We start from the raw sequence: 16,069 nt of genomic DNA on the forward strand, positions 1-16,069 counted from the left end.
TCCCTTTCAGAGTAAATCATTTCTTTCAGGCTACCTTTGCTGAAAGTAAAATAGAGCATAATGAAAGGTGGGTACGTGATTGTCTTTCATTTACTGGGAGTCCAGGACAGACAGGAGGCTGCACCCATCTCGGGGAAATACAAGATTGGAATAATTGCGCCGTAACAAGGAGCTTGTTGTGAAATTAGTATCTTAAGAAAGTAGTGAAAAAAGGCTTTTCCTCATGAATACTTCATTATTAGAAGAAAGCGGCAGAATTTAGGGCTCCAGACACCTGTTTAGTGTTAAATAACTTCTCTTCCTTCCCCTTCAACACACCCTCCCCTCCACTTTCTTCTTTTTTCAACCCAGCCCAGCTTGGTGGCTCAGGCCTTGGCAGTGGCGGTGGCGTGGGAGCAGGACAGGGTGGGCATGGGGCGCCCAGGCTGGGTGGACATCAGTAGTGTCCAGGGTTGAGCCCGTCTTCTCCTTACCCTGACCCTGGCAGGAGACCTCCCACCCTCTCCCCATCCATCCAGGGCAGGCTGTGTCACCCTGCCCCTCGGGGGCTCTGGGTTCTCAGAAAAGTGGGTTCTGTGAAGATAAAGATGCTCGTTTCTGTGTGAATCTGGGCGAGTGAGCACACGTGGACCTGTCTGGAGCCACATCTGAGCTGCTGCCCATGGGGGACCTCGCCCCAGCCTGGCAGAGCTGCCCTGGGTGGCCCTGCCCTTTCCGTTCGGGATAGGGGACTTGGTCAGGGGGCCCTGGTGGCCCTCAGGGCCTGGGCTCAGGGCTCAGCACAGGTCACCTCTGGTTCTCCCGGGGACACCATCCCGGGCATCTCCCCTCCAGGGGCGCTGTGAGAAGTCTCCAGGCGGGGGGTGAGGGCAGACCATCACCTGAGTAAGTGGGGACACCCATTCGCCCAGTGGCCGTTCCCGGGCACCCTTCCATGTTGGTTCCCAAGATGACCAGATGGGGTCTTTGCCCTTGATGAGCTCAAGGCTGAAGGTGTGGGGCGGGGAGGTTGGTACGGATTTGCTGGCAGGCGGTTACAAGAGAGCTGGAGGCCACCACCCCTGGAAGGACGGCCTGCTGGGGGAACACGGAGGGGGAGAGGGTCTGAGCAGGCCTGGGGGCGTCGGGAAGCCCCCTGGAGGAGGCGGCCCACACAGTGAGCAGGGCTGGGCGGGGAGGGGGGAGGTGGGTCCAGAGCAGCCCCGGTGACCAGTGCCTCCTCTCCCTCCTCACAGGGCCCCTGCCGCAGAGCGCATCCCCCCCGCCGCGGGCCCCCAGCTCAGCCATGCTGGCCTGCCTGCAGAGGACCCAGAACGCCCCCGGCCAACACCTGGTCTGCCCGACCAAGAGCCTGGAGCTGCGCAAGTGTGAGTGACACGCCCTCCTTGTGGCCCTAGCCCCGCCCCTTCCTCTGCCCACCCCGAGTCCATGGGGCTGCCTCTCTCCTGGACACACCAAGCTTTCCCCACCTTGGGCCCTCACAGGGCAGCTCCCAGGCGGGGAAAGCCGTCCACACTCCGGCACATCTGCCCACCACCACCCTGCTTTGGACCGTCCGTGTTCTCCCAGGCCTTTGCCCAGGCTGTGCTGCCTCCCTGGGGTCCCTCCCCACTCCCTTGGTCTGGCTGACTCCCACTGGGCGTGACCTCCTCCCCAGCAGCCTTCTCTGACCACGACCAGCACCATGGCCCCGACCCCAGCACTTCTTCTGTGACCTGACCGTGTGTCCTGTCTGTCTCCCTCTGCGTCAGCAGAGAGGATAACGGGGGAGCAAACACAGCCAGCCCTTGAACAATGTAGGTTTGAACTGTGCAGGTCCACTTATAGGTGGATCTCTTTCCGTAGTGAATAGTACCGTACTACAGGGTCCGTGGTTGGTTGAATCCTCAGATATGGAGGAGCCGAGGATACGCGGGGCCGACTGTAAGTCACACCTGAATTCACCACCACGTTGTTCAAAAGTTCACTGTAGTCCTGAATGGGATCCCAGCTTGCGGCCTGAATTGCTGGGCGATCTTGGGCCTGTATTTTCCCTCTCTGGGCCATTAGGGAGCTGCACTTGGTAACCTCCAAGGGTCTGTCCTCCTTTGCCATCCAGGACAGGGCTCCCAAACCCTCTGATCTGATTGTTTTTAACCACCACAGGTTGTTTGGGTTTTTTTTTTTTTTTCCCAAGTATTTAGACACATTTAAAAACGGGGAGATTTGTATAAAAATCTGGATGTAGTGTGTCTTGAACACAAATCAGAGGATCTGGTAACATAAGCCTGTGTTCCTGTCCTGTAGCTATTGGTTAGAATGTAACTATTGCCTCTTTAAAGGGGACACCCATCTCCAGTTCACCACAGTCCCCACCCTTTCCTATTGCCTCTGTCCTATAGTGCAGGAGTGGTTGCCATTTACCATAGTGTTTACGTTGTTGCTTTTTGCTTTTTTAATATGTATTTTATCTTCAGACCTGGTAATACACTCACGTGGTCCAGTATTCAAAAGGAATAAAGGGGTATAGAGATAAAACTCGTCCTCTCCCCGCTGTTGCGTGTCCTCTCACAAGACGTTTTATGCACATCCCAGCAAATATGTGTGTATATACATATTTTATCCACTGTCCTACCCCTCACTTTTTCACTTAGCAGTATATCCTGTATGTCAGCCTCTAAAGAGCTTCCTCATTCTTTTGCCATATAGTTTTTCATAGCACGGATGATCCATAATTTATTTGACCAGTCCCCTAAGAAGAACCATACCCAACCTGTTGCCATTACAAGCAGTGCAGCAACAAACTCTGTCACTGTGTATGTGTCACAAAGGTGTGAATAAAACTACAGCATAAATTTCTACAAGAAGAAATACTGGGTCGAAGGTATGTGCATTTGTAATTTTGATGGATGTGGTTTGACTGACTTATCTATTCATCTTCTTGATCTATTTTTCTCATTGGGTTTTGTCCTTATTAATTTATAGGAGCTCTTTGTATATGATGGAATTAGACTTCTGTCTGTCATATGAATTGCAGATGTTTCCCCCAAATTGTCATTTGTCTTTGATTCTGCCATGGAGGAGTTTTTTGAAGTATGGCCTTTGGATTTTTTGTCATACTTAGAATGTCCTTTCTCACGCTGAGGTTATTTAAAAAAAAAAAAAAAAAAGGTGTCCCCAGGGATTCTTCTAGTGCTTCTCTGGTTTAATTTTTAAAATATACCATCTTTGATTATTTGATAATTTATCTGGTGCAAAGTATGGGGTATGGGTGCAAGTGTATTCAAATATCAGTGCAATACTGTTTTCATTATTGTAGCATTATAACACATTTAAACATTTTTAATGGCTTTATTGAGATATTATTCACGTACCATACAATCCACCCATTTGAAGTATACCATTCAGTGGTTTTAGTGTATTTACAGAACTTTGTATCCATCACCACAGTTCATTTTAGAGCATTTTTATCACCTCAGAAGAAATCCCTTACCCACTCCCTCATCCGCCTGGCTCCTCCCTTCTCTATAGATTCCCCTGTTTTGGACTTTCCTAGGAAGGGACTCATACAGTATGTGGCCTTTTGTGACTGGCTTCTTTCCCTCTGCATAGTGTTTTCAAGGTTCATCCATGCTGTAAGCATGTATATAAAACATTTTAATATTTGCTGGTGCTTCTTGCTTGTTATTCACCATCCTCTTATGCAGAAATTCCTTGGCTGTTCCATTAGTTTTCTGTCTGGACTGTAGAATCAACTTATCTAGGTAAGAACAAAATCCTGTTTGGGTTTTTACTGGGATTGCATGCAATTTATAAATTAGGAAGAAATGACATTTTTATGATGATGTCTTTCCCTCCAATAACATGATCTATACCTTTCTGTTTGTTCACACTTTCTTTTGTGTCCCTCAGGAATGTTTTAGTATTTTCTTCATTTAGATCTTGCACATTTTTAAACTTTCCTTCCTCTGGAAAGTTAATTTTTTTGTTGTTGGTAAATTTATTTATTTTTATTTTTGGCTGCCTTGGGTCTTCGTTGCTGCACGTGGGCTCTCTCTAGTTGTGGCGAGCGGGGGCTACTCTTCGTTGCGGTACACGGGCTTCCCATTGCGATGGCTTCTCCCGTTGCGGAGCATGGGCTCTAGGCGCACGGGCTTCAGTAGTTGTGGCACACGGGCTCAGCAGTTGTGGCGCACGGGCTTAGTTGCTCCACGGCACGTGGGATCTTCCTGGATCAGGGCTCAAACCCGTGTCCCCTGCATTGGCAGGCGGATTCTTAACCACTGCACCACCAGGGAAGCCCCTTGCGAGTTGTATACCTTGATTTCTTTGTCTTACTTAATAGTGTTGTCTGCTATCCCTGGCACAGTGAAAAATCACAGCAGTAACAGTTGACGTTCTTGCTTTGTCTTCGCCCTTGAGAAGTTTCTAGGATTTCCTCAGTACACAGAATCCTGGCTTAGGGGCAGATATTTTATCAGGTTAAATAAGTGTCCATCTATTCCTATTTTATGGAGAACTTGAAAAATCAAGAATGGGATCTGAACTTTACCAAATGACTTTTCAACGTCTGTGAAACTGATCATATGGGCTTTTTCTTTGTTCTGTTAATATGAATAATGATACAGATTTCTTTATATTGAACCCTCCTTGCATTCCTGGTTGGTTCCCACTTGGTCACGATAAATACCACATTATAACACACCATAGAGTTGGATTTTATATTTTGTTTCGGAGTTTCGCCTCCATTTCATCGGTGAGATAGTGGTCAGCCTCCCTGCTTTGGATCAGTTTTTGTTGGGTTTTGCTATCAATGTTACATTTGCTTCCGAACGACAGTGGAGGCTTTCCTTCTTCCTCTGTACTTTATAACAGCTTAAGTAGAAATGGATTATCGGTTCTTTAAAGATTGTTAGATCCTTCATGAAGCAGTCTGGGCTAGCGTATTTATTTGGGAGATGGAGGGCTGGGTAACTCTGAGATAATGTTCTCTATTTCTTCTGTAATGATTGATCTAATTGTTCTTGAATGAGTTTGGTAAATTATGTTTCTCTAGAAAAGTACCCATTTTATCCAGGTTTCTGAATTTATTTGCATGAGGTTGCACAAAATAAATTATTTTATTTTGATGTGGACTTTTTTTTTTTAAGTCTTTATTGAATTTGTTAGAATATTGTTTCTGTTCTATGTTTTGGTTTTTTGGCTGTGAGGCATGTGGGATCTTAGCTCCCCGACCAGGAGTCGAACCTGCACCCCCTGCATTGGAAGGCGAAGTCTCAACCACTGGACCACCAGGGAAGTCCCCAAAATAAATTATTTTAAATGATTACTTCACCCTTGTTTCTTATATTGTATATTTTGTGTGTGCTCCCCTCCGCATTTTCTTGATTAGGTTAGTTAGCTAATGAGGTTATCTACCCCCCTTTCCCAAAGAACCATCTTTAGGATCCATTTATTAGTAATTACCCTTTTCTGGTTCCTAATTCATTAATTTATGCATTTATCTTTATTAAAATCTTCCTCCTGCTTTCCTTTTTAAAAAATGTCTTGAGAGGCTTAAATCTTTACACTGCTAAACAAGAAAAAAAGGAAAATTAAGGCTGTGAATTCTCTCAGCACTGCTTTAGCTGTATCCTGTAGGTTCTAGCATGTATTTTTATTATCAGTATTTTTAGATAACTTTATAACTTTGGCTTTGATTTCTTCTTCTTTGGCTTCAGGCTCATTTGAGTTCCATCTATCCACCCAGGTAGTAGGTGCCTTTGTGTTTTGTTATTTCCAGTTCTGTTGCATTATAATCAGAGAATACTATCAATGATTTCTACTTTTTTGGACTTTAGTGAAGTTTTCTTTGTGATATAATCTGGTGATTGTGAGTTTTGTGACTTTTTATGGGAATTTGAAAAGATGTGGCTTTGTTTTCAGGATTCAGAGTTTGGTGTTAACCAGTTATATCTACCCTATTAATTACATTAGTTAGGTCTTGTGTATCCAAGATGCAATGGAATTTAATGCACAGGTATTAGTACCTTAAATCTCCATAGTGAATTTCATCCTTCTTGGCTGTATTTAATACTTTTTGGCCTCGAATCAATCTTTTCTATTAAGATGGTAAGTGCCTATTAAGATGCTTTTTTAATTCACATTTTTCTTAAAACCTGCGCTAGTCCTTTTATTTCAACCTTTCTGAATTACTTTGTTTAGAGGTGACTCATATAATATAGAGTTGAATTAAGCTTTGTGATCCAATCTGAATGCCTTTTAAAAATTTTTTAATAGAGTTTAGGCCATTTACATTTATTGATATAACAGATGTCTGGTATTAGTTCAGTCATGCTGTGCTTTGTTTTAATTGCTTTGAAAAGTCTTTCCCTGTGTGATCTAAGTTCTCTGCTTTGTGTACCTACTAATCATGGGGAAGGCTGGTGTTCTTGTTCTAGTGGTGTAGCATTAAATAATCCCCTAATTTTTTATCTCTTTGTAACAGCATCTATTCCATCTACCCTAAAATGAACAAAATGATGAAATTAGTGTATTTCCTTTTTCTCCCTACAGCAGTTTCTCAGTGTTCACTTCATCCTTTTAAACCTCTATTAACTGACATCAGCTTTAAATAACTTTTGATCCCAGCTATCAAAAAATGAGGACACCAGTGTACTTATACTACTGTTCCCCTCTTTCCCCATCCCCTCTCTTCTTAGTGATTCCATTACTTTACTCCTAGGGCTTGTGATGTTAACATCTGGTTACATCACCACACTCCCACAGTTCTATCCATCTCAGTCTCCTAGATAAACAGGGTTCGTGCTCATCACCAGTTCTTTTGCCTTATTTTTCCACCATCTGAAGTTGCCCTCTAGTCTACAGCTTAAGGCCTTCTGTGAACAACACTCCTGGAATTCCCACACATTCAGAATGGTCTGTCGACTTTCTACTTGAATGAGCAAAAAAATAATTCCTGGGTCACTTTGTTTCCTTGAGGATTTTTGTAGACCTTGTTCTGTTCTTTTCTAATGTTGAATGTTGCCATGGAGAAGTTGAAGCCTGAGCCCTCCTCCTTTATATTTCATTTTGATCTTTCCACATCTTTCATGCCATTACTTTACTAGCCTGTGTCTTGGGGTTGACCCTTCAGAGTCTGTTTCTCCTGGAACAGTCTGTGCCTTTCGACAGGCAGATCCAAGGCTTGTATTATTTCACTTTCCTTCTTTTGGGGACTCTAGTTAAGCACAGATTGGCTGTCTTTTGCCCATCTTCCCTATCTATGTACTCTCTTCTAATTATGCCTTTCTGACTCCCTATTTCCCTTTCATTTTGATCACTTTTCATCCTGTTTTCTATGACTTTTTTTTCTCCCTGTGCTCATTCCATTTCTCCTTTTTGCGGTACGCGGGCCTCTCACTGTTGTGGCCTCTCCCGTTGCGGAGCACAGGCTCCGGATGCGCAGGCCCAGCGGCCATGGCTCACGGGCCCAGCCGCTCCGCGGCATATGGGATCCTCCCAGACCGGGGCACGAACCCGTATCCCCTGCATCGGCAGGCGGACTCTCAACCACTGCGCCACCAGGGAGGCCCCATTTCTCCTTTTATGATAAGCTTTTTCCTCCTACTCTTTGCATTTCTGCTTTATGGAAACAGTTGCTTACTACATTGTTTCCTTCACAATGAAATATTTGGCCATAATCTTCATCTCTTCTGTGGCCACATTTTTCTGATGGGAAGTGTTTTTTTGCCAACCATTACTTATAATTTGCCTTTCCTTCCCTTTTCTTATATATTTTGATTAGGTCCTGTGCTGCCTCTGAAGGGTATTTCCAGAAAGACAAGGGGGACCTAAGATGTTATATCAACATCCTCAGAACTGAAGGTCCTCTGATGGTGTTCTTTCAGAGATAGATAGGGGTTTACAGAATACATGTCTGCCTCATCAAAAATAGAACAATGGCAGATAATCTGGAGGGGCCTTCGGTTTCAAGAAAAAATGTTTTTCATGCACAGCCCCCTTCCCTCCTTTACATGGCCTCCAGGGAGAACATGTTCTCTTCTATAAAATTAGATACTTCACTGAATAGATTGTCCATGGCACATAATTCAGAAGGCATAAGAATTTGCAGTGAAAAATAACTCTCCTTCCCAGAGGAAACCAGCATTAGCAGTTTCTTAAGTACCCTCCTGAAAAATGCATGCACGTAGGAGGGGCAGTAAATACCTTTTATGTAAACATTTGCATCCCGACCTACTTCTCAGCTCCTTGCCTTTTTTCTTACCGATGTGTCTTGGAGATTATGCCTCACCTGACAGAAAGAGTACCCTCGTATTCCATTGTACAGATGAATATAACATTTTAACCATCTCCCTGTTGATGGACGTTTAGGTTGTTTCTAGTCTCTTGCTATTCTGAACAGTGCTGTAATGAACATCAGCTTCGTACACGTACGTAATCTGTGCAAAAAATTCTTCCAGGATAGGCTTGCTGGCTTAAAGGATCTGTGCATTTTAACCTCTGATTGCCACTGTCCAGGTGCCAGTGTTTCCTGCCTTGCCCTCCGCTGCCAACTGGCTGGAGATAAGGGCTGGGCACAATGACCTGGGCCAGTCCTTCCTTCCTGCTCCAAGGCCGGAACTAGAGAATGTGGAGGGCCACCAAGGATGTCCTGCTTCCCCCGCCCACTCAGACCCTTTGACATCTTTGCACTTATTGGAAAAGACACTGACTCTGCCTGTAACTGAAGAGCACAGGAGAGAGGGCGGCAGGAAGGGAGATGAGCAAAGTGAATTGGGTGCCCTGCTGCCTGGTCAAGGCCTGGAAAGACTCCCGGGCATTCAGGCCTAGGCTGACCCTCTTGCCCCTGTGGCCCCCAGGCAGAACCGAGACAGGAGGGGCTGGCCCTGAGCTTTGTGACCAGACCTCGGGCTGTGCTGTTTCTCACTAAGGGTGAAAGGTCTTGACTGGGCCACATGTAGCGTGACCTTGGATGAGTCAGTTGGCCTCCTGGGGCCTGCATTCTCCCTTCTGTAAAGCAAGGGGTCAGATCAGATGGACTTAAGAAGCCATCCAGCTCTGACCATCTGTGATGATAATGTCAAAAACCCGGTGGGGAGAAGACGTGGCCTGGTCTGAGCCCCCCTCCCTCTTCTTCCTGTGAAATGGGATCAGAGCGGCCTGACTACACTGGGCTACATGAGGACTGACCTCCACAAGCGCCCAGAACGTAGCCAGTGAACCAGAAGTGGCTGCAGCTTACCTCTCTAGGACCTGAGGTCAGGCAGGTGTCCGAGCCGGGGGCGCAGGCAGCCACGTGTCCAGGAGCCCAGGCGGCTTGGCTGTTGTAGCCTGTTCCAGCTAACCGGAGAAAGTGACCTGGAGAAAAAGAAAGGGAAAAAGATGTGGCGGGAGGGAAAGTCCACCCCCCTTCCCTACCTCAGGCCTAAGATCTTGGGCTACTCCCAGCTGGGTAGAGTCCCTGGGTCCCACACAGGACCCACCCACCCCTGGGACAGAAGCCTGTTCTTCTCAGCTGCTCAGGACTGTGCGCCTAATAAATATTTGACTTTCTCATCGTGGTTTTGATACACAAACTTTGAGTCACATGCCGCTAAAAGTACGGGCCAGGCAGAGAGGCACCATGGGGGCTTGGCTGGTGCAGGGGTAGACTCAGGGACCTGTCATCCAGGGAGGGAGGGGCCGTGGCAGCTACCCCAGGAGACTGGTGTGAGCGTCCAGCCTCGCCCTGCCGGACCCTGGGTGAGGGACGCAGCCTCTCTGTGCCTCAGGCTGGTCCTCTGAAGATGAGGATTGAGTGACTGCCCTGCCCTCCTCCCCAGGAGCCCCCAGGGCACAGGCTTTGAGACCAGATGGCCTGGGGGTCCAATCCTGGCTGTGCCCTGAATGGGATGTATATGTGGTCTTGGGCAAACGAGGGACTGGCCCTCTCTAGGCCTTAGTTTCCTCCGCTGTGACGTGGGAATAAGAAGAAAAGGAGAGAATCCCCAGGGCCTGGCAGCAGACTCAAACCCTTTGCCTGCCCCCATCTCCCCCAGAGGGCAGGACCCCTTTCCCCACACCCACACCCACAAAGGGATAAGAGGTTCCCCAGCCCATCCCTCGCATCTTCACAGATGAAGCTTCTCCCCAACGCCCACCCCTCCTCACCTGACTCCTGCCCAATGCCCCCAACCCCAAAGGCTGGCGCCATTGCCACTGTGGGCCATAGCCCCACAAGCATTCCTGCAGGTGCAGCTGCTTCCACTAACACTAATAAAATACGAAGAAACAAAGCAATTAAAAATTCCAATAAAATTTAAAGCCCGCCGCTGGCCGCACAGCAGATTCAATTACAGAGCTGTTGCTGAGCACAGCCCCGGGGATGGAGGGATGGTCCAGGGCCACCCCTGCCACGGAACCGAGCCCAGGAGAGGAGAGGCGCTCAGAGGTGACGGCCAGGACAGGCCCGGGTGGAGTTAGACTCCTTTTACGACTGAATGAATAAAAATAAGCTCTTAGCAAACTAGGACGGCAGGCAACTTCCTTCTTCTATTACAGAGGATACAGCCACAATCCACCACAAACCAACCCAAGGGTTGATAAAATCAGAGGGGGACAGAGACCCAAATCACTGCCTTCCCACACGGTACAGAGGTCCTGGCCATCTCAGTAAGACAGGGGATAATAAATAACAAGTTTTAAGGATTAGAAAGAAGTCAGACTGTCTGCATAGAAACCTCAAGAGAACAAGAATTCAGCAAGATTTGCAGACAGAACATCAACATACAATACATAAAATAGATAACCAACAAGGAGCTACTGTACAGCACAGGGAACTATACTCAATATCTTATAATAACCTATAACAGAAAAGAATCTAAAAGAGAATATATATGTATATATATACACACACGCATAACTGAATCACTTTGCTGTACACCTGAAACTAACACAACATTGTAAATCAACTACATTTCAACAAAGTTTTTAAAAAATAAAAGTGGAATAATAGAAAAAAATTTAAAAAAAATATCAACATACAAATGCAATTTCATTCCTCTATGGCAGAAGTGGGCAAACTTTTGTAAAGAGCCGATATTCGGCCTTGCAGGCCATACAGTGTCTATTGTAACTACTCAGCTCCGCGGCATTGTGGTGCGAAAACTGCCACAGACACACAGAAATGAGTGTGCATGGCTGGGTTCCAATAAAATTTTATTTACAAAAGCAGGTTGCACACCACATTTGGCCTGCAGGTGGTAGTTTGCCAGCTCTGCATCTATAACAAAGAGTTGGAAAATATGTATTACAAAAAGATACTATTTTCAGTCGGGGGTGGGGACAGTTTTACATGTATGGTAACAGGGACTATACAACTCACCCATTAAAAGTATACTAGTGAATTCTTTTTAGCATAAATTCACAGTTGTCCAACCGTCACCAATTATTAACTTCCAGACCATTTTCTCCTCACCCCCAAAAGAAACCCCATACCCACCAGCAGTCACTGCCCAGCTACCTCTCAGCCCCCTCACAGCCCTAGGCAACCACTAAACTACTTTCTGTCTCTCTAGATTTACCGACTTTGGATATTTCATATAAATGAAATCATGTAATATGTAGCCTTTTATGTATGGCTTTTTTAACTTAATGTTTTCAAGGTTCACGTTGTAGCATTCACCAGTACTTCATCCTTATTAGGGCTGAATAATATTCCATTGTGTGAATATGCCATGTTTTGTTTATCTACGTATCAACTGATGGACATTTGGGTCATCTCCCCATTTTTGGCAATTATGAATAATGCTATGAACATTTGTATATAATTTTCAGTGTGGGCGTATGTTTTCATTTCTCCTGCATATGCACCTAGGAGTGGAATTGCTGGGTCACGTGGTAATTGTTTGCTTACTTTTTTGAGGACCTGCCAAATTGGTTTCCAGAGCAGCTGCGCCATTTGACATTCCCACCAGCAGTGCATGAGGGTTCCAGTGTCTCCACATCTTACCAAAACTTGTCATCTCTTTGATTCCAGCCATCCTAGTGCATATGAAGTGGTATGACTAGTTTTGATTTGCATTTCCCTAATGGCTAAGGATGTTGAGCATCTTTTTATGTACATACAGGCCTTTGTATATCTTCTTTGAAGAAATGTCTATTCTGCTCTTTTGCCCATTTTTAAATTGGGCTGTCTTTTAATTAAGTTGTAAACGTTCTTTATATATTCTAGATACAAGTTCCTTATCAGATTCATGATTCACAAATATTTTCTCCCATTCTAGGGTTGCCTTTTTCACTTTCTTCATGGTGTCCTTTGAAGTACAAAAGGTTTTAACTCTGATGAAGTAAAAATTTATTTTTTCACTTGTGCTTTTGGTGTTGTGTCTAAAAAGGCTTTGCTTCACCCTACGTTAAGGAGGAAAATTTACACCTATGTTTTTGCCTAAGAGTTTTCTAATTTTAGCTCTTACTTTTAGGTCTGTGATCCATTTTGAGTTAACTTTTGTGTATGGTGTGAAGAAAGGTCCAACTTAATTCTTTTGCATGTGGATATCTTGTTCCAGCACCATTTGTTGAAGAAACCAATCTTTCCCTATTGAATTGTTCGGCTCCCTCGGCAAAAATCAGTTTACCATAAATGTGAGGGCTTATTTCTGGATTCTCAGTTCTTTGGATCTACATGTTTTTCCTTATCCCAGTACCACACTGTCACGATTACTGTAGCTTTGTAGTAAGTCATGAAATCAGAAACTGTGAATCCTCCAACTTCGTTGTGTTTCAAGATTGTACTGGGTCTTCTGGGTCCCATGAATTTTAGGATCAGCTTGTGAATTTCTGCAAAGAAGCCCTCTGGGATTTTGATCGGTACTGTGTTGGATCTGTACACCAGTTTAGGGAATATTATCATCTTGATATTAAGTCTTCTAATCCATGAATGTCTGATGTCTTTCCGTTTATTTAAATCTTTAATTTCTTTGAAAAATTTTTTTTCAGATTATAACTTTTGCTCTTTTGTTAAATTTACTTCTAAGTTTTATTTTTTGATGCTCTTGTATATGCAATCATTTTCTTAATTTTGTTTTGGACCGTTCATTGTGCATGTATGGAAATACAGTTGATTTCTGTATATTGATCCTGCAAACTTGCTGAACTTGTTTATTCTAATAGTGTTTTTAGTGAATTTCATAGGATTTTCTTTTTTTTATAAACTTATTTATCTATTTATTTATTTTTGGCTGCATTGGGTCTTCGTTGCAGTGCGTGGGCTTCTCGTTGCAGTGACTTCTCTTGCTGTGGAGCATGGACTGTAGGCATGCGGGCTTCAGTAGTTGTGGCACATGGGCTCAGTAGTTGTGGCTTGCAGGCTCTAGAGCACAGGCTTAGTAATTGTGGCGCACAGGCTTAGTTGCTCTGTGGCATGTGGGATCTTCCTGGACCAGGGCTTGAACCCGTTTCCCCTGCATTGGCAGGCGGATTCTTAACCACTGAGCCATCAGGGAAGCCCTCATATGATTTTCTATGTGCAAGATTATGTCATCTATGAAGAGGTAGTTTTACTTCTTGATTTTTATGTGAATGACTTTTATCTTTTTCTTGTCTAATCGCCCTGGCTAGAATCTTTAGTACAATGTTGAATAGAAGTGGCAATCTTACTCCTAATTTTTGAGGGAAAGCATTCGATCTTTTACCATTAAATGTGACATAATCTGTGGATTTTTCTTAAATACTCTTTCTCAAGTTGAGGAAGTTCCCTTCTATCCTAGTTTGTTGAATATTTTATCATGAAGGTACCTTAGATTACATCAGATGCTTTTTTGCATCCACTGAGATGATCATGTGGTAGTTGTCCTTTATTCTATCTATATGGTGTATTACATTAATTGAGTTTTGGATGTTAAGCCAACTTTGTATTCCTGGGATAAGTCCCACTTGGTCATGGTGTATAATGCTTTTTATATATTACTGGATTAAGTTTGCTAGTATTCTGTTGATTTTTGCATGTACAGTCATGGTATCCATGGGAGATTGGCTCCAAGACTCCCCCCTGCCCCCCGGTGATGGATACAAAACTCCACAGATGTTCAAATCTCTTATACTGATACATAAAATGGCATAGTATTTGCATATAATCTATCTTTTTTCTTTTTTTGGCCGCACCACGTGGCCTGTGGGATCTTAGTTCCCCGACCAGGGACTGAACCCCGGCCCTCGGCAGTGAAAGCGTGGGGTCCTAACCACTGTACCACCAGGGAATTCCCCTGCATATACTTCAGATCATCTCTAGATTACTTATACCTAGTACAATGTAAATACTATGTAAATAGTTGTAAAAATAATGTAAATGATATGTAGATGGTTGTAAATATGATGTAAATGCTATGAAAATAGTTGCTGGTGCACAGCAAATTCAAGTTTTGCTTTTTGGAATTTTTGGTCCTCGGTTGAATCCGTGGATACAGAACCTGTGGATACGGAGGATCGAGTACATATTCATAAGTGATACTAGTCTATAGTTATTTTGTGGTGTCTTTGTCTGGTTTTGACATTAGGGTAATACTGGCCTCACAGAATTAGTTTGCAAGTGTTCCCTCCTAGTCTCATTTTTAGAAGAGTTTGTGGAATAATTGGCATTAATTCTTCTTTAAATGTTCTATAGAATTCAACAGTGAAGCCTTCTAGGCCTGGGCTTTTCTTTGTGGGTAAATGTTTTGATCACTAATTTAATCTCTTTATTTGTTATAGGTCTATTCAGATTTTCTATTTCTTCTTAAGTCAGTTTTGGTAGTTTGTGTCTATGTAGGAACTGTCCATTTTATCTAACTTATGATACTATTACAATTTATTAAGGGACCTAAAATAAATTGATAAAAGAGGTAAATGACCTCTATGGAGAAAAATTTAAGTTTATATAATGACAGTTTTTAAAGACCAGAACAAACTTAGACATGTGTCCTGTGCATGGACAGAGATTCAATATGGAAAAAATTCAGTCCAATCCCTACATCCTGGCCATCCTGTGTATAACTTGAAAACCTGGTGTGGAAGTTGATAAGGAAAGAACAAAGGGCCAAGAATGGCCAAGGTGCTTTTGACAAAGAGGTATAAGGACCAGGGACTTCTCTGGTGGTCCAGTGGCTAAGAATCCACCTTCCAATGCAGGGGACAATCCCTGGTCGGGCAACTAAGATCCCACATGCCGCCGGACAGCTAAGCCCACACACCATAACCACTGAGCCCACGCGCTGCAACGGAAGATCCTGTGTGCCGCAACTAAGACCCAACTCAGACAAATAAATAATAATTAAAAAAAAAAAAAGTATAAGGGCCAGTACTGCCATGGCTTAAGGCTGAAACCATGGGACTAACAAAGGGAAAGAGGGGACCAGGGGATGGAGTAAATGACATTGGAGCCTCACCCAACACCATACAGCAACAGGAATTCTAGGCAGACCAAAAAACCATGGAAAACAGATAGCATTCTTTGAAGAAAATGACAGAGAACATCATCCTCAGGATAGGAAGGATTTGCAAACTGAGAGGGAAAAAAAGCACAAGTGAAAAGACAGGTTGGACCACGACAAAATTTAAAACTCAGCAAAATACACCGAAAAAAAAAGTCAAGATGAGCCCCCAAATTGAGAGAGGATGTCTTCAGCACTTAAAACGGACCAGTATCCAGAATAGAAAGCCACGATGTGGTGGCAGAAAGACAGCAACGGGGAGGGGCAGGGAGCCAGTAGTGGGTGGGAGGGGGTGAGACTAAGGATTGGAGACAGAGACTGGAGGGGGGAGGGAAGGGATGGGGGGTCAGACCAGCATGGATGTGGACGGAGACAGACAGGAGTAGGAAAATGGCCAAAAGGAGGGAGAGATGAAGCAGCAGATCCAAAGGGCAAAGACAGCCGCCATGAAGACAGAGGGACAGGGACTTCCCTGGTGGTCTGGTGGTTAAGACTCCGAGCTTCCACTGCAGGGGGCGCAGGTTCAATCCCTGGTCGGGGAACTAAGATCCCACGTGCATCATGGCCAATGCAGCAGGGTGAGACGGGAACCCAGGCAAAGCCCAGGGCGGGGGATGGACATTGCTGGGTCCTGGGAGAGAGTG

At 44.5% G+C, this 16,069-nt stretch overlaps 1 protein-coding gene across 1 annotated transcript in view; it reads left to right on the forward strand.

Moving 5' to 3' along the window:
• FAM222A (family with sequence similarity 222 member A) overlaps positions 1-16,069 on the forward strand; it is a 55,527-nt gene that overhangs the window by 27,478 nt on the left and 11,980 nt on the right. The window contains exon 2 of the mRNA XM_082641411.1: positions 1,236-1,367. Coding sequence (XP_082497537.1) covers positions 1,286-1,367 — 82 coding nt within the window. The 5' untranslated portion in view covers positions 1,236-1,285. The remainder of the gene's footprint in view (positions 1-1,235; positions 1,368-16,069) is intronic.

Source organism: Mesoplodon mirus, assembly GCF_964341445.2.
Source record: "Mesoplodon mirus genome assembly, chromosome: 13".
NCBI lineage: Eukaryota > Metazoa > Chordata > Mammalia > Artiodactyla > Ziphiidae > Mesoplodon > Mesoplodon mirus.